Source organism: Trachurus trachurus (genome assembly GCF_905171665.1).
Source record: "Trachurus trachurus genome assembly, chromosome: 6".
NCBI lineage: Eukaryota > Metazoa > Chordata > Actinopteri > Carangiformes > Carangidae > Trachurus > Trachurus trachurus.
This window is the reverse complement of record NC_139897.1, coordinates 7415322-7440128: the sequence shown is the minus strand read 5'-3', so window position 1 is coordinate 7440128 and position 24807 is coordinate 7415322. Positions and strand designations below refer to the sequence as shown.

General features: G+C 42.1%; 1 protein-coding gene across 2 annotated transcripts in view; it reads right to left on the bottom strand.

The window, feature by feature from the left end:
* The window catches only part of peak1 (pseudopodium-enriched atypical kinase 1), a 130187-nt gene that overhangs the window by 12888 nt on the left and 92492 nt on the right, over positions 1 to 24807 (bottom strand). For both annotated transcript variants that reach the window (XM_083972959.1, XM_083972960.1), the window contains exons 4-5: positions 12411 to 15904; positions 4807 to 5054 (exon numbers count right to left, since the gene is read on the bottom strand). In XM_083972959.1, the coding sequence (XP_083829085.1) occupies positions 4807 to 5054; positions 12411 to 15766 (3604 nt within the window). In that variant the 5' untranslated portion in view covers positions 15767 to 15904. The remainder of the gene's footprint in view (positions 1 to 4806; positions 5055 to 12410; positions 15905 to 24807) is intronic.

Below are 24807 nucleotides of genomic sequence, written 5' to 3'. Positions count from 1 at the left end.
AGAATAACATCTACAACAGAGTGCTGTAATCTCACAGCAGAGGAAAAGGATCAGATTTCATGTTTTTACAAAGTGGTGATTAGTAACTGAAACTGAAAACTGCCGAGTGCTTTTTGACTGGTGTCTTTGTTCAGGAGATAAAACAGCATATAGGCCTGATCTTTTGAAAATCTGCTCAGGCTTAAAAGCTAATTCTTTTTCTAGACAACACACACACACACAGACCCTAATGTGTGTGTGAGACAACCACTCTGCTACAGCCGTCTATCGCCTCGACAAAAATCTGCATACAAATGCATGCAAATTCTGATGATGTTCTCTCTGCTGCACAATATTCCATCATCATTCATCATCAATATTGAAAAAAAAGAAAAAAAGAAAAATAATTACTCTGCCAAGCCACACAACACAAACAAAAAGCAAAATGACTATGTTCTCTTAGGGGTTATATCTAGAGTATATATTACATATAAAATAAAATGAATTCAACAGTTATTCATTTCCTCTTACACTGGATATAACGAAGGTATACCACTTTCAAATTGAAAAAAAAAGACTGAAATAAAAAATCTAAATATACAAATGTTAATGCATGAGGTCATTCCCTTCGCAGCTTCATTAAACAGAGACTGAACATTTCCAGCATTTGTTTGCAATGAGGTGAAGCAACCTGTTGCAGAGTGATTTCACCTGAACCACTGTGCCGCAATAAAACTAACTCTGACACCACGGCAACAGGAGACGATGGAGGAGGTGGGGAGGACGGGAGGAGGGGAGGACTGAAGCGAGAGCGGTGGAGTGGCTGCCTGGAAGTGGCAAAAGTGAAGGAAGTGATGGAGAAACAAACAAGAGGCAGGAGGCGTGGGAGATGAAGAAGACTGAGACAAGAGGTGGAATAACAGGGAGAAAAAAAAACAGCCTACCTCAAATTCCACTAATTTCTCAAAGTTTGCAGGTGGACGCGGCGGTGCGGCGGCTGCGTGAGGAGGCAGAGTGAGAAGATTTTCTCTGCTTCCATCTCCATGAGTGTGTGTGTGTATGTGTGTGTGTGTGTGGAGCTGCTGGTGCCAACAAGGCAGGCTCAACGCTCACACACACCGACACTGGAGCTTTCTCAGTGAGCAGGGCACAGAGCGCCTCGCCTCCTACTGCCTGGTGCTCTGATTAAAACACAAGCCTGTGTATACTGTATGTACCCAGTGAGAGAGAGAGAGAGAAAGGGAGGGAGGGAGGGAGAGAGAGAGAGAGAGAGAGAGAGAGAGAGAGAGAGAGAGAGAGAGAGAGAGAGAGAGAGAGAGAGAGAGAGGCTCTTGGATGCTTGAAAATTGAATGTGATTCTCCACTTAAAATTAGTGAAGAGCGAGGATAGCGAGAGAGAGGGAGAGAGCAAATCAATTCTAAAACCCCGTCAAAAGATGAGAGAGATGTGGAAAGTTAAAAACAGGCAGCACACTCGGCGGCTGTGTGTTAAAGGGATAGTTCAACATTTTGTCAAATTGGCCCATTGTCATAATCCCTATAGTGGTAGCAGTAGGTTCGTTACCTTTAATTGTTGGTCCAAACTATTTTTAGAACGGCAGAGCAGAGCCGCGAGCTGCTCAGAGCTACGCTACGGAGGCTAATGGGATTTCTTGGTTTCTCTCATCAAACTCATCAAATACACAATCCAACAACTCCAAAACGCTCTCGTGGACAAGTTGTGACCTGCACATGCACCACGCTATGAGATGATAACGGAACATTACGAGTTGTTTTTTAGGTAAATTCAGAGACTGCTTGCTGAAAAACTGTCCCTGAAGGCAACGCGCATCAGCAGTTTTGCATGAATTTACCTCTAAAACAACTCCGTCTGGTAACAATCTGTTATTATCTCATAGCGTGGTGATTGTGCAGGTCACAACTTGTCCACGAGAGCGTTTTGGAGTTGTTGGATTGTGTATTTGATGAGTTTGATGAGGGAAATCAATAAATCCCATGAGCCTCCGTAGCGTACTGTAGCTCTCTGCAGCTCGCGGCTCTGCTCCGCCTTTCTAAAAATAGCTTGCACCGACAATTAAAGGTAACAAACTGCTAAGACTATAGGGATTATGGCAATGGGCCAATTTGCCAAAATGTTGAACTATCGCTTTAATCTTGAAAGCCACACACACACAGTGTGACACGCTGCACAAACACTCAACTCCTGCCTCGTTCCTCATTAGCAGCATGTAGAAGAGTGGAATCATTCTGCAATTATTCATCCAGGGAGCTTTTAGCACATCTACAATATATCCTTCCACACACACACGCACACACACATGTAAAAAGCCCTTCTCACTTCAGAGATACACAAACACTTTACCCCAGGAGCATTTTAACAACATACAACCATGTGCGTAAATGTGCTGAAGCACCTCGCAGTGCGCCCGCTCTACAAACCCACACTCTCCAGCCCATCACTTGATGTTTCTGCATTTTTTTTTTCTTTTTTCTCTCAATTGCTGCCTGACAACGAGATCCTTTCCCACACACGGAAAAGCTTTGTGTTTGAAGTGGCCTGCTATGTTTGACAGCTGTGCCCACCTCTCTTCCTCCTCCTCCTCCTCCTCCTCCTCCCCTCACTCCATCACCACCAGACCTGTGACACAGAGACGCTGGCGAAGCCCCGACGATGACACGTTCGCTGTCACGTAAACAAACACTGGTCACAAAACAGAGACTTTAATAGGAACTTTGTCACCGCGCCATTAGAGGAAGGCTGCAATATTGTAAAACCAGGACGGGCGGGAGATAATTTAATACACTCCTTTTGTTTCTTCAGCTACGTCTGATATTATCATGGGCTGCTGAGATAATCACTTTTAAGGAATTAAGCTCCAATAAAATACGCCAACCTTTTCTCCCTTGCCAGTTGGATGCTTTGCTTTCAAATAAACAAACAAATTAGCAACTAAATATATAAATATATCCGCACATCGCTGTTCTGTTCCAAAATGTTCAACTTGAGCTACTTGAAATAATGATTAAAAAAAACCACAACAACAGATAATTGCTTTAGGTGTTGTCATGTCTAAGCAGAATAACACAACGCAGAAACAAACAGCAGGGTTCTTCATATATTTGTCTTTTCAGAGACAATACATGCACCTGAACAGGATTTACACATGTGTTTGTTCCTCTCCATGGTTGTCTATTCACATTTTCGTCCCTAAGCCTCTGTGTGTATGTGTGTGTGTGTGCTCCTGCTTTTATCTGCTGTAAAAGATTTGTCTGCAACAAACAGGAATCCTGTGGAATTAAATCATTCTGCTACCTTTATACCTTTGTAATACCAATGGCAGACAGTGTGCAGTGAGATACAAGAGAAAGAGACAAAGCAGTTGTATTGAGGAAAACTTCAGATCATCATCTGTTGGTGTATGCGTGTCCATATGCATGTGTAATGAAGCTGCCGAAGCAAATGGCCTTGATGGGAATTAGAAGCAGCTCCTACCAACAGGAGCACAGACCTCAGGATAAAGATTTCCAGCACCGTCTGACATTCATTATTTCAGGTGGATCTAGATTCCAAGTTGCAGCATGAGGAAGAAGAGGACGTGTTGTGATTTTGAGCTCCAGCTGTTTTAGCAGGGAATAAATTAGGAGCTGTCATGTGGGCATGTGCTGATGCTGGAGGAAAGTAAAGTCAGTCTCTGACAGTAAGAGTCAGGTGAAATGTGGAAACTGAAAGAACAACATAATCTGGGAGATGTTGATCCACTGACTCCAATTACTATGACGATAACACTAAACAGAACCTGTATACACACATGCTGTTTCCTTTTCCATTTAAACAGTGAAAGTGTATTCAGTTGTATATGAACTGTCACTAAGGGGGCGGTGTTTAGCTCTGAGCAGCCGCCCAATGTGTTGAGGCTACAGTCCATACTGCAGGTGGGCCTGGTTCAAATCCTGCATGCAGCGGCCCTTTCCCTGCATGCCCCCCTACCATCTCTTGTGTTCGGATTTTTTTTCATCTAATTTGTTTTTCATTTCTTGGTTACATTGTTAGGCTTCCTCATTCAAGGAAATGTTGACTTTATTATTTTTTGGTGTGGGCCCCTGGACCTTTTTTTGTCAGTATACCCCTTGGCTTCAATGTAACCTTCCTCTTGTCAGCTTTCTGCTACCATCTCTTGTGTTAGGGTCGGTTTTGACCCGAGTCTTAAATCAGCTGTAAAACACGCTAAAAACAATTATTTATCATCCCATTTGTTTCTCATCTCTTGGTTACATTGTTAGGCTTCCTTATCCATAAAAAGGTTGGTTTTGCACTTATGATTTATGTTTTAACTCTAATTATTGTTCTTATCATTATAAATGGGACAAAATTGACCCTAACACCACAATGTCATCATTTCAACCAGAGCATTTTAGAATTTTGTGAATTTTTTTTTTTTTTTTTTTTTTTAATTTTGTTTAAATAGAGACAAAGTCTCCTGATGAAGCCAAAAAGCCTTGATGGCATAAACAAATGTATGTGGTACTTATATGCATTTAAAACGACCCGAACATAAGAGGAAGGTAAAAAAGAAAAAAAAACTGTCACTAAGAAAAGATGCAAATCAGACAAAAACACAATTTACAACTCAAATACACAGGATCTTAACCATGTGTAATTATTTGCACAATCAGCAGCTTATATTTTACACCTTCTGAACCACATTAGGGCTTGGTTTATTGTAAATTATAGCAAACTGATCCTTTTTGCAGAGGTAGACCAACACATTTTCACTGTGACAAAAGATCCAGATGAAAAATGAAAAATGTCAAACGTGTCATCCTTACCCAGGTTGCTGTACGTGGCGCTGCACTGGCTGGAAGCCGGAGAGTGAGACTGATGGGAATGGTTCCCATCCTCCTCCGGCTCTCCGAGGCTGGCGCTGCCCTCGCTGGCTGAAGCTGGTGTGGCAACCTGGTTGGCATGGCACTCTTCGCCCTCCCCGAGCACCAGCCCCAGATTCACTTTGGCAGGCGGGAAGGAAGCACTGGGCAGCTCCCGGTCCTTGGCATGGCTGGCACTGACCGGCACCTGGCTGCACATGACAGAGAGAGGGGTCAGAGCTCGGTTAGTTATAAACATGTGGAATACTTGAACCATTAATGCTCTCATTAGTTTTGTTTTCTTCCCTTTCTCATATTTTAACCAATGTCTTAATCAGTGGAGACTGATTCACAAGACCGTCTTGTCTTATACGTCAATCTCTTTATGATAAAAATCTGCATGAAAATATCAGCAAAACAAGTCAGAAAAAAGTGAAGTGAAACAGAAACTGTTTATAGATGATAAACATGCTGTTTTTGATATCTCAGACTGTATCTGATACTGGAGCACTGTTGCCTCACAGCAGGAAGATTCTGGGTTTGATCCCCGGGCCTGGGGCCTTTCCGTGTGAGGTCTTCTCTCCGGTTTCTCCAGCTTCCTCCCACAGTCCAAAGACATGCACATTAGGTCGGCTGAGGGGGTGCAGCTTCTGAAGCTAATGTTTTTTTTTTCAAATGCTTGAAAGGCCAGAGCAGGTAATATGTTTGGAAGCTCTCTTGGTGACAGTGGGTGGGTCTGAGTTGAGGTGTTTATAGAGGTGTGATGAATTTCATCAAAGTCTACCACAGCAGATTGGTGAAAAAGGTGTGATGATGGCGACAGACTTACAGTATATGTGATTAGTAACTGATTTCTTTTTTTTTTTTTTTGTCCGTAAAGCTGTAGGGTTGAAATAATGAAGTGTTCCAGTTGTACTGAGGAACAGCTTTAAGATTTAAGAATGAGAAAACAAAGCAAAAACTAAATTATTATTCATGAAAAATGTCTGCCCTCTAAAAGATCTATTGCATGTCATGTGTTTGTTGTGGTGGATCTCTTCATAGTGGATGAATATACACCGGTTCCTCGCTAAGGAGGTCATTTCTTCATAATGCACTGACAGTGGCCCGTCTCAGTTGCGGGCACTAGAAATGTAGGTCATATCTTACAGTCAGTCAGGGTGTGTTATCACTGAGAGTTGAGAATGACTCCAACCACAGTGGGAAAGCCCTGGAGATGTTATGAGGAGACTGTGATTCATCACTGCCAGAGAAGCTTGTTGTAGAGACGATCTGCCACATATGTGTCTATTTAAGGAAGTGACAGCACCACAATTTCCCCACAGGGCTGATGTGCATCACTACATAATTGCTCTGTAAAACTCAAAGTAAATAAAGTTTTCATTTCATTTTTTTCATTTTTATCATTGACTGCAAAAATAACAATACACAAAGCAGCTGATACTGTGCAATGTAATCTCAAAACTTTGTTAGGTCCAATGAATCGGTAACACTTTATAATAAGCACACTCTATTAATCACTAGTTAAGCATGAAATACTGAATTCATCATTTATAACATATGAACACTCATTAGTATGTAGTTTATAAACACAGTTAAAATGTTTTACTCATCATTGATAAGCACTAACTGTATAAACTACATAATGAGTATTCATGCATTATAAATGAAGAATTCAGTATTTATTAATGTTTAATAGTACTTACTATAAAGTGTTACCAGTGGATCTACTGTGGGTAAAATGATGCAGTAGATTAAATATAGTAACAAGCTCTAAACATGTATTTGTTATGTAGAATACATACAGTACATGAGAGTTGGCTGAAGTAGTGAACGAACAGAAGCTGCAGCTGACCAAAAAGGCTTAAAAAAGCCTTCTGATCCACTTTTAACTCAAGTTTAACACACCAGGAATTCCCAACAACCTGATTATTTTTTCTGGGTAACTATGTCTCCGTGATGAAAAAAAAAAAAAAAAAAAAACTTCCACAGCTGGTGTTTCATCATGAGCCATCTGGGATCAGTGGTCCCCCTTTGATCACAGTAAATAGGATACTCAAAGCGGCCTGGTTACTGACCTCTGATCAGCCACAGTCTTTCAACCCGACCTGTGTGAGACGTTACAGTCTCAGGCCACCTGGGTTGCAACCACCCAGGTTGGGTGACATTCTAAACTATCCCAGCTATCATACCACACTGTCACACGGAATACCTGCAATCGGCCACTTGAGCAAGTGGCTGGTCCTGTCATCTGAAATACTCCTATGGTAGCATACTGTTTACTATTCTGGCATTACCTCTTGATTCTAAATCTTAGTTACTGTATCTTTCCTGTCCTTCTGTTTAAAAAAACTGAAAGAAAAATTAATGTACAGTAAAAGGAACAAAGAGATAAAAGGTTGCATAAGGTTGAAATTATGTTTTCATGGCCTCAAGCTTCGTCATAGGTGGGGGTGGTTGGCACTTAATGTTTGGATTATCCCGAATCAGGTGTGTCATTTCCTTTGGCTTAAATGTTGCTTATCTGGACTTAATATGAATAATGACTCCCTGTGTGTGATCATCGGTAAATGTCCCTGCAAGATCAAGTGTCAAGAGACAACAGAGTTCATAGAGAGCTCATCTTGTTGAAGGTTTGGGGACTGTAGCTCAGTTATTTTTCATAGCATGTAGTTCACAATGTAATAAAATGAGCTGAAATTCTCCGAAAACTGACAATAAAGCCAGTTGTTTATAACCAGTCATAAAGAGTATAAAAGAAAGTGCCAAGACTTTCTTGTGTGCCAAGATTATAAGAGTTTTGGGTACTTAAAAGATGCAGAGACCTTTTCATTTCATTTTAAAATTAATCGTCACTGCAATTTCCATCTACAATTAATGATATGGCTTGGCCAATGATAAGACAGGAAAACATGTTGTGCCAGTGCAATCCTGACCTTGGAGGAGGTGAGTATCAACACAGCACAGATTTTAATGACTGAATAAAAACAGAAACTCGAGCCAACATTTTTTCAGTTTTCTCTTTACAGATAACTATCATCATTCACACCACATTATTTTCTTTTCAAACACAAACTGTTGCTCACATACTGTAGTTCAAAGTTAATGCTAAACTGTATATTATGTCGTATTCATCCAATAAGATCTGAAAAGAGCCCTTTCTGGAATTGTTGTTGTAACACGGGAATGCCCTTCATAAGGAACACAAATATTATTCCAATACTTGAGCGATGACGTGATAGAAACGTTAGCACTTGGGGAAAACACCCAGCTGCTCGTGTGTCTGTCTCTACCCCGAGGCGCTGCGTCTGAGGAGCGCATCAGATCTGACATGTTTATGATCCGTCTTTGTAGGACACGAGCCCTCTTGTGTCTCTTTTAAGGAGAGACGATCAATAGCCTTCAAGTTGCCACAGCGCATTACTGTAGCAGTTCGCCGGCAGCAGACAGACAGTATAAAAAGGCCCACCACTGTGTGTGAGCCAACTAGAAAACGACCAGCAAGTAAGTAAGCTGTAAACAGAGGGACGCGTCGGAGACTGAACATCCTGTCAGCGGTACTGCAGTGTGCTATAACGGAATGCAGATTTATGCAGGCTAACACAACCTGATAATGACCTGATAGTTCATGTTCCTCTTCTTTTCTTCCCTGTTTAATCTACATGGACTGATGCCGTTACTGCACCTAATCTAACACAAGTTAGAACTAACATTTAATCCTACTTAAAAGCCTCTCGACAGAAAAAAATACCTTTATGGCTCCTTCATGTTTCAATGTCAGGACCTGACTTGTTGAGACAGCATGGAGCTACCTCAGTGCATTTCAATCTTCCTCAGACTACAGTACTGCTGCAAGAAGTTAACAAAAACAATCCAAAAAGTCAATCTGTACCTTCTCAGAAACCTCTCCTCCTGCTAAGTCAACAAGACTTCCAATGACCTGGTAGATCACAGGTCTTTCCACAAATGAAGGAAAGAAAGGGGCTTCGTTTCAAAGCTTACCCACTGTATTTGCTCACACAGCTTCCCATCTGGAAACCTTGGATACGAGGCGAAGGTGAATTCACATTCTAGGTGTAGTGGTTGTAAAACGGCCTGCAGCGTAGTGGAGTCAGAAAGTCCTGCATGTGCTCCTTCCTTGTTGTTCCTCTTTCTTTGAATGTTCTTACCTGTCTAAGGTAATGTGTGTTTGCCAGCACTGATGACCACGCCTACTGTTAGCCAATAAAGTTACGTGGGAGTTAACCCCTCAACTGCCAAACACAACAGAGGGCCTGCAGAGTGACCTGTAATCACTGACCCACTAGTACATTCACCCAGGGATGGTTCAGGCACTTACAAAACCTTTCACTTACTGTCAAATACAATGGGGGAACTTAGGTTTCATGGGGAAAACAAATCAATATTACTATCTGCCAACAACAGAAGAGATATTCTAAACACCAACATGGGTTAAGTAACAAATATGGCTTTGTTTGCCCAAAATCCAGTTCCTCAACTAGATAGAAGTGATAGTAAATAACAGTCTGGAATGCTTACCTTCCCTTTAACACCTGTTACCAAAGCACTTCGAGATATTTACTGAGGTCACATTCCACATTCTTTATGTGGATTGCCCCTCAAAACCAAATGAAGCTTTAACACAAAGGGCTATTTGCAAACCAATTTGCCAGAGCTTGAAGTTAACATCAAATCAGAGACCAAAAATGGGAAGAAGAAGTAAGAATAATAAACAGTGGAGTGGAGTTCCGGTAACTGTAACCTAGAAAAGTGACAATGAACAAATCATTTACTAACCGACTAGTCCACTGTGAATGCTGTACACAGCAGGGCCATGAATGTGTGGAGGTGTTAAGTGTGATGCTACTGTATTACATATGGTGTGATTCCACATAGGGTTACATCATTATGGAATAAATACATGTGCCATACTACAAAGACTAAAAAAAATAGCTGCTTCATGAATGAGTCAGAAAAAACAAATGTTAGAAATATGATTAAAAGTTCTGCTATATTTGGAATCAATTTTATAAGTGAACACATTTTATTGGAAAGGGCTGATCAATATTTGAACAGCGGGACAGATGTTCCCTGATGATCATTGCTCAGGACAAACTGTTGAAACATTTGTTACATATGAGGAATACTGCCTCTTTACAGCTCACACCATGAAGACTTGGGGTTGAAAAGCCAATAAGTTGTCTTACTGGACATTATTTCATACTTATATTCACATGTGTCAACTGAGCGTTGCCTTCTTTACTTTGACTAATGACTTGAGGAATTTGGCATCAATGTACTGCTTACTCTCCAAATTCTGCCGCACACCCCAAAATATCCTATCCATCCTCATATGAATAGCAAAACTAACACATACTTGATATCTGTACCAATTCTGAATGACAAAATTTCTGGAAGAGGACAGACAGACATGACGAAAGCTGATGCCTGAGAAAGAGAGAAAAGCTTGGAAGCTAGAAAAAGGACAGAATGGGGCCGAGCTCTTGACAGGATGGAGGAGTGAAATATTTAAGAGTTCACAGTGCTTCGGGCTCAAAGGAGAAAAATGTGGAAAGAAGGCATGGAGGAGAACAAAAAAATATATATATATACATGAAATGGAGTAAGTAAGCCGAGCACCAGAGGAAGGTATGGACATGAGTGGGGGATACAAAGAGAAGAGGAGCCACAGCAGGGCAGTGAAGAGATCAAAGTGTCAAGGATCAGGTGAGTGGAAGAACAAGTTGTGCATGAGCTAACCCATAGATGTGAGCGCTCTTCCTGCTACCCCCCCCAGTGTGTTGGAGGCATTTGTGAAACAAATCAAGATAGTCAATGACAACTTCCCAACCCATTCCCAAATTGCAGGTTCTTTTTCTTATTCAAACACAGTAAGGAAGAGATAGTTAGAAATGCTAAATTATTTTTTGCCTATCATAGATTTGCATTCATGCAAAGTGGCAGTGAAAAAAATACGTGTTTGATAGGAAATGACTGACACTAACCAGTCAACAGAGCCAGGTACATCAGAGGATTCACTGTTGAATCAGCTAATGTGGAAACTGGGATGAGGTTTAGGTTGAGTTTTCAGTACAGAGGTTAATATTTTAACACCACTGAGCTGATCAAATCATAGTATTTTGCCTGTTACAACACACAGCAAGCTTTTTTAATACTGCACTTAACCAATGATTAACACACACTGATTGGCAATGTTTACAGGGTAAATATAATCCTGCTTGTTGTTTATGTGATTAGTGCTTCACATTATTAGCAATGCTTTAAGTCCATGACTTTCCTGATGAATGAGTTTTTGTTTACCCAATGCAACATTCATTTGACTGATTATCTTCTTTGAGTGAAACAGTGGTTAAGAATAACATAGCTGGGGCGCCGTTATGCTCAGTGGGTAAAGCAGGTGCCCACTGTGCAGAGGCTACAGTCAGAGGCTTAAAAAAAGAATAACATAGTTTCATTAAGGGAAAAACTGGTCACATTCAGCAAGCTTCGAATCTAAAACACAGGAAACTATCAAACAACACCTGAGCTATCTCCATGTGGCACCATCCTACAGCAGGAAATTCACCTCATGAAATTAAACACAATGGGCAACAAGAGGTCAAAGACAAATAATGAACTCATTATGCAAGAACACAGCAATTACACTGACAAGTAGAGTCAGTGTGGGCGCACGCTGAGGTCCACTCCTGAAGGGAGATGAGCAGAGCGCAGAGCCTGCTGTTCAGGTAATGGATGACATTAAGGAAGAGACCACACAGTCTGTAGCCCACACAGTCAGCTGGGCAAGTGGGTGAGCAGACATGCCAAATTAAGATCAAACACCTCTAGAATCAGAGATGAGGGATCTGTGCGATAGAAACAAAAAGCCACCCCTGGTACTTTGGAGAAGCAGCTGGCAAAGGTTGAGCATCTTCATTTTTAAGCCAGGGCCCAGTGAGTGCTCTGAGAGGAGTTGCATATGGGTGTTGATAACACAGCCATTGCATGCAAGAGCATTTATTATCAGCAACTCATGTAGGCAGAACCTGTGTAGAACTATTGAATCAACTGCTGAGTCCACTTCGAGCCTTTCATACAAAGGCATATTAGTAACGTTTGAATTAATGTGTGAAAGAAATGCTCACTACAATGCACTTCAAACTATCTCAAACTTCTCCCAAATTATTGTCAAATAAAATAGTTAAAAACTATTGATCACCATTGGAAATGGGCTCCTCTAAGATTCTTTTTTTTAAATAAAATTTAAACAGCAGCATAAATGTATCTTAGGTGAGAGCGATACACTACAAAAACATGCAGCAGATAATAAGATTACTTTCTTTTACTCGTCACTAACTTACTGATTACACTAAGACCAATCCACTAGTGTATGTTTGAAACTATCTGGGAGTCCATATGCTTTGGTTAAGTTGATGAGTCTTATTTTCTGTTTTACCTCATTTTATAGATTGAATAAAGCCCAGTTTTAAACATAATCTTTACAATGAGGTGCTACTGTTACAGGTTTGGTCACTGGAACAACTTATAGAGTGAATAAAACTCAATACCTGAAATCCTTGTTGATGAGATCCATTCCAGCGTGAGAGGGGGGGGTCAACGGTCTGGATTCTTTGCGCTCATCGGAAGTGAGTTGTGAAGTTTCTCTGCACTCCTCTACTCGTAGTTCTCCTTCTCCGTCGCATGGGGTGCTGCCACCGTCTGGTTTGTACGTGAAGATGATGGTTGGCTTTTGGGTAGGATCCTCTGGCTTTGCCTCAGTGAACCAGTGATGATGTTGTATCGGTGGCGGTGGAAGAATGTGAATGACGGTTCCATCAAGTCCGACCAGCTTGCCCCTCTCCTTCTCCCTCTCCATTTTCTGCTCGTCTTCATCTTTCCGCCGACGGAAAAAGCTCTTGAAAGAGATCCAGCGTTTGGGTTTGGAGCTCTCTGCTGAAATGCGTCTCCCTTCCCCACCTGGACTTCCTTCGCCTTCACTGGGTCGTACAGGGGAACTGGAGGCAGAGCTCTTGGTCCAGTTGCCAAAATGTCTCTGGAGGATGTTAGAAGCATGATATGGGGAAGATGTAGATCTAGGAGGGGGGAAGGGAGCATTGGGCTCTGAGCGGGGGCTAGAGAGTGGGACAGCAGCGGAGGCACTCTGGGATTTGGACAAAACTTTTGTAGGTGTGTCCTTCTTTGCTTTGGAAAGACAACCATCCGTTGCGGAAAAGAGAGACTTGGGTCGGGTTAGGGTCTCCTTCATGGCATCAGGTGGAAGGGCATACAGCTCCTCAGTGCTGAGGGTTGTGGCTTGTGCTAGGGGCGACTCCGGAGGAGACTGGGGAGGCTGGATGGAAGCAACAATCTGTGACAGTACAGTGCTGGCCTCCTCCCTATGGTTAACCACTGGTCCAGGTGACAAAGCTGTGTCCGTACCATCATCTTTACTGCAAGTGACATCTCCACTTGTCTTGCAAGTGCGTGCTGCAGCACTGACAGAAGGGCTGGTTTTAGGTTGGTTTGCAGTAATGGAAAAAATGGCAGTGGAATTTGTTGGTGTAGTGGGGGAGAGGACTCCAACTGTGGAGCTCATAACAGTGCTTGTCACAGTGCTTGGGTCTGTAGTGGTTCTAGGTTGTAAATTTGGCGCTTTTGATACTACTTCAGGGAGAGCTTTGGTCTCTTCAAAAGAGGCTCTCTCAGATGTGCCTCTACCAGACATAGTTTTCTCTGTCGAAGAGGACTGGACACTCTCACTGGATCCAATTTCCTCATATGTATGGCTAGTGACCCGACTACCAACCCCTTTAGGCTGTGGGAGTTCCCCACTGAGCCCCAAGAAACTCTTGTAAACAGCTAGGTTGTCATATGCACTGGGATTGATAACAATAGGTACCTTGACTGCATTCTTGGAACTACGGGCATAGGCTGGCTCATCGCGAATAATGATGGGAAATGGAGGCATACCTGCATTATTGAAACTGTTGAATTTGATCTCTGATAAGTTTGGGGATTTCACGGGTACAGTGCGTGAGGAAGACAGCCCAGCAATGGGTGAAGTGGGAGCTGACTTGTGGCTACAATGCTGTGTAGCAACGGAGGGGCCGGGAGTACTTCCAACACCCAGATCCACTCTCGGTATCTTCTGGCGAGGACTTGTGCTTGACGTCCACATTTCCTGGTAGTGTATGTTCCACGATTTCTTTCGGGAAGAAGCAACAGGTGGGACTGAACTTGTCATCGCAGGGGAGGATGGAGAAATTGGGGACGTTGGAGACAGGGGTTGACCTAAAGGAGTGCTACAGATCGATGTGGGGCTGGAAGGCATCGACAGATTTTTGGGTTTTGAAGTAGAGTCTATCAGTTGTTCATCTTTGTTAGCCATGGATGCTGACACGTCCACTACAGTGTAAGGTTTACAGATCATTGATTTCTCCAGATTCACTACTCGGTATGGCTTTGCTTGCTCCTCTGTGGGGCTAAAACTGATGGTGACCGGTTGACCTGGCAGGGCCTGAGGCATTGGCATTCCTTCTCTACCATCTTGATCTTCTAGCCTGATGGCTAGCACAGCCTTGTGCGTTTCAGTCATCTTGAGTGGACTCAGTGCTCTGTGGGCAGGCTCCTTTTTCTGAGGGGAAGTGCAGGGGGCAGACGTCTTAGGAGAGGTGGGGGAATGCAGGCCATTCCGAAGAGCGCACAGAGCGCTGCTCCCGCTGCTGGAAGTTGTTCGAGAATCTTCTGGTAGTGAAGATGATGATTCTGGAGAGGTGGCAGATTCTGAATTTGATAGAAAACCACTTCCTTGGATGTCACGAGACCCGTAGGGAAGAAGAACACCGTTGGAGTCCATGGAAGGGTATCCATTTAAGATCTCATCGTAGCTATCGTCGTAGTCCACTGCACAAATACGCTGTAACGAGCGGTTGCGGAGTGGCACAGTATTCCACTTTTTCCCAGCAGCAAAGGGAACTGGAGACAAAGTGGCAGCACGGAAATTCGCAAATCGTGGTTGGCCTCGCATACGGATCTCCATGGCTAATAGCTCTTCGTCACTTTCATCCCAGCTCTCGTGTTCTTCATCATCATCCCTTTCAGTGTCGTCATCATCATCATCATCATCTTCATCATCATCTTCCCCTTCACTAGAAAACTCTGGGTAGCAATATCGACCGCCCTCTGTACTAATGATCTCGTTGCTGTCACTAAGGGAAACCCGCTTTTGAGCGGTGCCGCCACCACTACCGCTGCTTCCCATGGCCAGACAGCTTGAGGCTGGAAGACCTCTTTCCAAGGACCGTTGGTATGAAGTACTAATTCGGCCCCAAAAAACGTCCTTGGAGCCTGAAAGAGGGGTGGGGCTATGGGCAGGGCCTAGACCAGCAATCTCCTTTAGGACATCTGCCAGTCCACTGTTGTTATTTCCACTAGGGGTCCTTGGGCTAAGATGTCCATAACCCTCAATCTCCTCATTGCCGTCCTCTCCTTCATTGTTGTTGCTGGGCCCACCAGGTCTCTTGTGATTCAGTCCATTACGGTTCCAGACTGTGAAGGCAGATGTTTTCCCCTGTTCTGTTACATTTGGTGGCCGTTGCAGGTTGCCATCAAAATCCAGCCCTGTGGAGGAGCAGGGCAGCATCATAGTAGGCTTCACAGCAATGGTTGGCTTCTTAGCCACCGGTGGACGGAAGTGGCCCGAGCGGGCTGACCCACTGCCAGCCCTCTGAGAGTTGGTAAGGTTGGGGTTGGCTCTGGCCCCAGTGAGGAGTGGATTCTGTTGCTGGGTTGTTGGAGGCCTCTGCTCAGAGGGAGGCTTCCCTCCACCACTCTGAGCCAGACAGTGCAGGCTTTTAGGTTTAAAGCAGTTCTTGCACTCGCCTGGTTTCCACACGTGCTCAGTGAATGTGCTGCAAGCAGACATGGCTGCTGGTCCAGTAAGGCAGCCTGCTGGGTCAATGGACAGGAAACCCCGCCATGAAGATAGAGGAGGCCACAGGAACTAGCTGGAGAACAGCAATGATGAACACTATGCAGGCTTCAAACGCAGGGGATACTGGACCTGAAAAAGAAAACATGAGAGGGAAGTATGAATAATATTATATTTTTAAAATTTGATGAGAACACTATTTGATTCACTGGTTACAACATAGTTCACCATAACAGACTGAACAAAAGGTATTTATAAAGTTATCTTAGAAACTTGCAGGACCATGCAGTACCAGTATTTTGATCCAGGAAAATTTGATCCCATTATATAATTACTCTCAATTCACACACAGCTAAACTGAAGTAATGATGGTATGTTGGGGGCAGCCAGAGAGAAATTGGTGAATAAACTTTGCTAGACAGAGAATGAAGTGGGGAGGCAATGCTACACTGTCTCCATTAGGTGGCAAACTTTCTCTACTAAGCAGCAAGTCTATCCTATGAGTCAGTGATGTGTCTCCTCTTACCCCACAGTTGGACCAGTAAAGATTGAAAAGCAGAGAGGCAGAAGTGAAGAGGATTAAGAGAGTTTATGTCTGAATTGCTGCCCCGTGTTGTAGATGGCTGTTTCAGCCAGGCTTAGGTCAGATAAAGGTAGTGATATTGTCACTGAATCAAAACTTCAAAGTACTAAATCCTATGAACTAGAGCAGTTACATGGAAAATGGAAATCGAAAGGGCTTCGGCCGAGTTCACATGTGCTGACGTCTGACAAATGGCCTTGAGTTTTACAGGTTCATCTGGTGTGAAGTTGGAGGTTGTTTTTTTTTAGTAGTTTTGGCTCTGTATCTGAGTGAAACAGACTTCAAATTAAACAACTGGGGGAGGTGTCGTGAGGGCTTATAAAACGTTACCTGTAATTACTCTTAGTCACTTTTTAAATTCCCAATTGAATGTGCATGACGACTGGTACATTGGCAAAACAGTTTCAAACAAACAAAAGAATGTGACTTCCCTCCACATGTGATACAAAAAACAGGTTAGAAATGGAAATTGTATGATTTTCACTTATAAGCTTGTTTAATGAGTAAATCTTCCTACACACAATATAAATCAGTTTAAAAAAATACACCGAAAATTAACAAAGACTGACATTTCAAAAGGTGGGCACAAACATTGACTCATGTTATCTGCACCAGTGCATACATATCAGATGCATCCTGTTTTCTCAGCTAGTCAGGTCACTCTTTGTAGCATCAGGAAACCACATCCTTTTTTACATAGTGCGAAAGTGCCCTATTTAAATCTTTTTCAATATATCACACAGCCCTAGCTCCATTGGATAAAATTCAAAACACTGGTTAAATTTCTTCAAGCCCCACTTCAATGCAAATCATAAATCTAATGGAGGCGGAAAGACAAAGGAAAATCCATTATTATAATTCACTTCATCCCAACTGACCAGTTCACACTCTCACAATTATAATGAGCTTTTGAAGATATTAACATCAAATCCATGGATAATATGTGCTGTGTTGTTCAAATAACCAATTAAAATAACTTAAGTCATTCCATGAACGCCTTGAATGTTTAACATCACACAGGAATCTGCATGTTACATAACCTGGCTCTTTATTTCTACAAATGAAGCCTGCTCTGGTTCCTTCAAGGACTGTATCATATTTTCACACAAAAGGCATCACTCTACAAGTAAAAGATAAAATGTTGAAAACCTTGAGTGGGGACAGGGAGAAGAGGTCAGAATTAAATTGCATGCAGAAGCTAATAAAAAGTAATTTAAGCCCAATTAGTAGCTAAAACTTTACACCAGAAATAAGAACACTTATTTTATTTCCATTAACCTTTGTGCCTTCGAATGTGAAAACAATATTCAAAGTAAGAAAACTTGACTTAATTTAAACAAGAATGTCCTCCAGTGAAAGATTAGCCCATAGGCCAGGTACATGCTGTTGTAAAGTGACATCTGGTGGCTGCAGAAGAGCAGAGGGAGAACCTGATCTACTTTTTGGAGCCTAAACCTAATGATGCCATGGCCGTTCTAGTAGGACTCTAGTATATCTATTGATAGACACGTTATGATCGATATAAAAAAACAGGTGAATAAAAAGTTTGATAGAGAAAGACCTGTGGACAAGTGTTTCCCTTCCCGTTTCATCATCACATAGCTTGATGCTAAACTCATTATTTCCTTACAGCCAATCACATACGCCGGCCCAGGCACGCTCTGTCACCAAGCTCCTGCCCCGTTATCTTAATATGACGACAACATGTGAACATGTCGTTGGGTTCCTACAAGACCCAGCCGGAGGATGGATCCGGCAAGGACATATTGATTTATCAGACTTTACTGACATCAGGTCACTTAAATTGATTTCCCTTTGCTTATAATAATTTCAACAGTGATGTAAGAAAAATATAAGAAAGGTGGTTGAATAAAAAGTTTATTAAAAGTACTGTAGGTCGTCGAGCCTAAAATGCCCCACAAATGTATAAGAAAACTATCAATATCAATCAATATACATTTTCTTTAATCGCGATTTTACCAGCCCTATGTTCTAGTAACTACGGCTTGGAGGATGCTTAAAACCTGCCTCTACATTTTGCAGACGTAAGGTTTTCAGATGACAGAGTTTTTTAGTTTGTGGTTAATTGTTCCTTCTATAAAGCTAGAAGGCGTACCTATTCTCTTGACAACTTGATTAGAATCAAATGGGGGGGAAGCTTGTGTAGGAGTTGGTAATTATCTACAGTGGCACTGAACAGTTCATTAATTAATTTCCTGTGCCAGAAAATTAATTGCTGACCATTTTATCCATTAAATAAGTGTTTTAATAACTTTCCAAACCTTTGCCATTTCCAGCTTTTCAATATAAGGATTTGATGTTTTGTCTTTGTTTTAATAAGAATATCTTTTGGTCAGGTTCATTAGTAGCTGCTGTTGTACCAGACTTAAAAAGATGTGGATCTCAACCCTGAGAAAAATAACTGGAATTTAAGCTTGTTGTAGACCAGCATCTGCTCTTGCCTGTGATTCTGGCTGCTGCGAGAAATCTGCTTTTCTTCCATGGAGATCTTGTAATGGTTGAGAACTCTCTGCCTCAGCCAACCAAAACTGATAAAGTGATTTTTGCTAATGCAATATTTCATCCATTGGCTGGGATGAGATAGCTCATTCGGCTCTGTTTGACATGTAAAGCCTGCCAAAGGATTATTACACAATGCTTGGCCTGAATACATCAGTGGATAGACTGCACTTCAGAAGAGATGACCCGCACACGTTAGAGTGGGATATCTTGGATTGAGGAAGTTACTCAATCTTCGACTTTGGACCTTAATGAATCAAAATAAACAAATGAAAACCTCACTAAGACTTCACACTGACTCCCGGAAGAGGCTAACTCTCTTCCCCGCTGCTATAACTTATTAACAAAACAACATACAACTGAATGCGAGGTGATTCAGAGCTTTTATGAGCGACAAAGCCTGAGTTTCATCAAATAAAAGCTGGGAGTATGAGTCACCGTACAGCAGGAATGATATTGACAGGGGTGGGTGAATCAGATTTCTCATCCATCTAACAAGGTCATGAGGGTCAGATCCTGTACGGAAGGATGTTACCATGACAATCCCCTGCCCAGGGCTGCACACAATAAAGCAGGAACTCCTGAATCAAACTTTGCTCACCAAACTGTAATGGCCGCTGCGTCCTCACAGGAAACGGAGACAGTAATTCAAACAATATTATTTAAAAACCTACCGGCGCCGTGACACGTAAGCGCTGTGAATATCTGAGGCGCTGCACAAACAACCAAGTCTGAGAAAAGTTCAATATGTGTCTGTGGAATTAACAGCTGATGTCAAGTAATTTATTTATCATTTATAACAACATCATCCACAATCCTCCTTGAAACAAAACAAGACAAATTTAAGACTTTGTTTTTCCACAGCTGTGAGGCAGCTGTTGCACAAAAAACTGGACGGCAGAGCGAGGCATAAAGCATGAGGTATTAACATGGACGTTTTTTGCACATTGAGGAAAAAAAAACGCTGAATCGCTGTTGCGCGTCACTCAGACTGCCTTTGTAACTAGATTATTCCTTCATTGACAGACAGCAGAAGGGGGAATGGCAGAGGGAGCGCTTTGCTTTGGAAAATCAAGATAAAGCCCTCCTTCTTTGTGTTTATTTTCTTCAAAGCGGAGGGATGGAAATATGGAAAACAGCTCCCGGGCTGCATTCTAATAAGATAATTCAGTTCTTCACGGTTTTGTGTTTCTGATCATGTCTCCAAATCCCGATATCCACAACATGCCACGCGTTGCATGCCTTAGAACCAACAGAAATCCCAACAGTGGTGGATGTGACAGCATTTTCTCTCAGCCAAACATTTAAATTCTGTTTTTTCATTCTTCTTTTCCCTCCACAGTGGGGGCTGATATGACACTGTGTCCACCAGCTAGCAAAACAAATTCACATTTCAGCTTCTCATTAAGCCAAAGGCACAAAAGCAGTGCCATGTTGTTACTGACAAGACGCCACAACATTTAATCTGGGATGACAGATATGCCTTAGGGACGGCGACAATCCCATCTGCCCCACAGTCCCTCTCCTAAAGCAGCCAGCCCAATATTTTTAGTTCAGTCAGCTCACAGTGCGGGGCATATCATTAAATTATGATAACTCCAGAGACTGTACAGAAAGGAGGATGGGGGGGGTGCTCTTTGAAACAAGCGCTCCCCGATTCTTATGTAATCGTCTTTGTCGTTTGTGTTGTGAAGATGAAAATGATTCTAACTGGGGCTGCAGTGTGGAAGTGTTCCTACTCATGGCCATCAGCCAAATAATGAACTGCTATTTTTGTGTTACTTTCATTACATAATGATATTACACAACAACGCACAGTTGAAATGTGATGAATTACAATACAAATTGGTTTCAGTACAAGGCCTTCATTTTCAGAATTACTATACAGAAATGTTGCATAAACATGACAAAAAAAAGAGAATGTTCCACCAAACACACGCCCACACAACATTATGAAGATTGTTTCCCTCCTCGGGTGTTTGGGATTGTTCTATAACACTGATACTGAAAGTGCTACACTGATTCAGTCACATGTCCACAATGTCCATATATTTTATTAGATTAGATTAGATTAGATAGATATATGAAGCAGCAGTAACACACTGGCCACAGGGAGCAAGCATAAACCACAAACCACCTTTGATACTGGGAATAAACTTCAAATTCCTCTAAGCCTCTCAATGCATAAAAAAACAAGCAATGTCGTCACCGGTGAAATATTTTTATTGTTGTCTGCTGAGCTTGTCTCCTCAGTCTTGTTTTTGTTTATCACTGCCTTGCCTGGCATGAAAATTTAATCAGACAACGCATTAGTGTTAATCATTTCAATGGATCGTCTATGTATGACGACCGATGACTCCTCTCTATAAAACTTTATATCCTAGGTGATATCACTGATTTGTGCTCAGGAAACAATCAACACTATGACGTCTATTGTGACTCCCACATTTCTATTAAAGTGAAAGTAGTTAAGTTTTAGTTGAACATTTTTGTTTTGCACCCAGACTTGTCCTTAGCTCTGCTCAGCAGACAATTTGGTTTATGTCAAGTTAAGAGTAGGACATCTTCAGTGAGGAAAATGTTATATGAAAGCAAATATTTAAACTGGCAGCTTAAGCTGGAAACGAGTCACAGACTGTGGATCAGTTAAGTATAAGTGTGGATGTGAGTCACAGAAAAATCTTAAGCCTATTGTATGTCACTCCACATAACACTGTGTCCCACTGTGCTGCAGTTATTGTGCTTTGTAAATGGCCAGTTACATGTGTCAACATACTGTTCTCTGCTTTGCAAACAAGTTTGTCCGAGTTTCTCAGTTATTTGGAATTCATTTTTGGATAATGATTGGATATAACAATCAAAGAAACTAATCATTAATCACTAATCACTTAAAATCTTAGTGAATCAGAATCTAAAGATCTGATTCAAAATCAGAAATTTAACTCAAACTACTGAAGATTTACAGTAGAGGGATTGTAAAAGTGTGTGTGTCTTAGTGTTGGATCCAAACAGCATCCAACAACAGTTTGTGTCTGTGTCTGTGGCCGACTGCTGACAGGAAACAGACATTAACATAGACATAAACTGGAGCAGGGAGGTGAGAGGTCAGGTCACAGATGCCTGGCTGCAGAGGTTGCGTGTGTGTGTTCCTCGTTGTTTACCTCCTCTCACACTTCAGACTTTCTCTCCATTTACTGTGCCGAAGCTCTTCCCTTTGTTTCTTCCCACTCCCTTTCTCTTCTTCTCAAAGTTTGTCTTTGTTGTTTGTCTTTTCCCCTCCAGCTCAAAATGTCCCACTCTCTCTCTCTCTCTGCTCTCTATCCCCTTGTCTGTACCCACTCACACACTTATTCATTCAGCCTGTTTTTCTTCAGGCATCCTCTCACTTTTGCTCTTTTGCATCTGCCTCCCTCATGTCCATCCTGCACCTCAGATGATACTTCAACAAATGACCGTGAGGGTTTCACTTCAAAAACCCACCACCACCAAAACAGAAAACTAGAACGGAGCCGTACACAAATAATCATAGGATGCATTTTAAACAAGCCCAGACCAGCACACACACACACACACACACACACACACACACACACACACACACACACACACACACACACACACACACACACACACACACACACACACACACACACACACACACACACACACACACACACACACACACACACACACACACACACACACACACACTTCACATATTCACTCAGTAGGTATTGTCACTGTGAGTCCGTAGCCCCTCCACATCCCTGCAGGATGCTGAACTCAAAATTTCTCAGTTCGGTGAGGCGGCTTGGTTGCTGCCCCCAATGAGTGAGTGTGTGTGTGAATGAGATTTAAAGCTACAATTGGTTAGTTGATGAAAGAGAAAGTAAACTCTGCGACTTGGTCGGAAATTTCAGGACAATACACAGCCAGATCCCTTTATGAACCTCTGCTCTCCTCTGTTACCAACTGAAGGGAATAATGTTCAGTTTTTTCCTATATAAACACATCTATTATTATGAAAGCACATAATTAGCATTTTCAATACAGATTTGTCTACTGATTCTTTTCTTCATAAATCAATATATTGTTTTGTTCAAAATTGTATCATAACTTCAGAGCCTAAAAAGACTTTGTTCAGAAGAAGACTCTGAGAATTAGTGGCTGTTTTATTGGGGAGAATAAAAGGCTAAACATCAAAATCACTTATCAACATAGCTCACAATGAATGTACTGTCATCTTTTACCTCCAGACTAATTACTTCATATCTTAAAACCCTCAAGTGTTTCTTTGATAATGGTGTCCACCAGGTGTTTTCCATCTGTGTTCTGTCAAAGTGAAGTCTGTGATGTCAGAGATGGAGGGGAAGGGTTTATTCAGACCTGGTTCGTTGTTTCAAAACAGGGAGGGTTTAGCCCCAAAGATCGGTTTGTTTAGTCACATGTGAGCAATCATGCTCGGATGCGGAATAAAACAAGTGAGCCGAAATAGCTTAGAAGGGGTGGTCTGGTCTCGGGTCATTTCCATTCAAGCCCTGGAGCCGTTCGTTTGCAACGTAATCGACTCAGCAATACTGACTCCACACACACTGCTGATGGTTCTCAATAACCGATTGGTGGCTGGTTTGGGCCCAGAATATACTGGATCAGCTTTTTTTTAATTTTATTTTTATTTTATTTTTCTTTCATGTTTGGGTCGGGTTTGGGCCAAAAATATACAGAAATGACTCGGATTGCGTCGGGTCCGGGCTTTGACCGTGGTTCGGGTTTTAATTTCCACACCCGTTGAGACCTCTATTACATATTCTTTGTCTTCCCTGGGTAACCTCCTCCTCCTTCCAGGTAAGATTTCTGACCAATGAGAGAACAATTGGTTCACAAATAGCATTTTTTTTTTTACATCTTTGGGCCGCTTGGGACTGTTACCATGTGAACACAAAATAAAAATGCAGGATTGAATCGGTCTAGCCCCTGAATCGGAACAAATACACCCTACATACACCCTAAGAGTTCTGATATTAAAGCGATAGTTCAACATTTTGGCAAATTGGCCCATTGCCATATCCCTATAATTTTAGCATTAAGTTCATTACCTTAAATTGTCAGTGCAAGCTATTTTTAGAATGGCAAAGCAGGGCCTTGAGCTGCTCAGAGCTACGCTATGGAGGCTAATGGGATTTCTTGGTTTCTCTCATCAAACTCATCAAATACACAATCCAAAACTCCAAAAGTTGTATCCTGTACATTCACCACACTGTGAGATAATAACGGAACATTACGAGACGGAGTTGTTTTTGAGGCAAATGCAGAGACTGCTTGCCGAAGAACTGATCCCGATGGGAATGCGCATCAGCGGTCTTGCATGAACTTACCTTGAAAACAACTCTGTCTCGTAACGTTCCATTATTATCTCATAGCGTGGTGAATGTGCAGGTCACAACTTGTCCACAAGAGCGTTTTGGAGTTGTTGGATTGTGTATTTGATGAGTTTTATGAAGGAAACCAAGACATCCCATTAGCCTCCGTAGTGTAGCTCTGAGCAGCTCGCGACTCTGCTCCACCATTCTAAAAATAGCTTGCATCAACAATTAATGGTACCGAACCGACTCCTAAAACTATAGGGATTATGGCAATGGGCCAATTTGCCAAAATGCTGAACTATCCCTTTAAGTACATAGGATATCTTACAGCCGTATAAAGACAGCTGAGGCCACCGTCATGCTGAGAGTGCAGAACTCCAAACACAAACACTTACACACACCCATTTATACACCCATTACAAGGTGGTGCCACTTCAATGAAACATATGAAAACAATGATCCAGTCCCACACAGATGAGGAACATCACAAAGCAGCAAAGACAGCTGAATATGACGCCACGTTCCAGGGAGCTGGATGTTCACAGGAGAAGCAGCGTAAGCCCTCGATG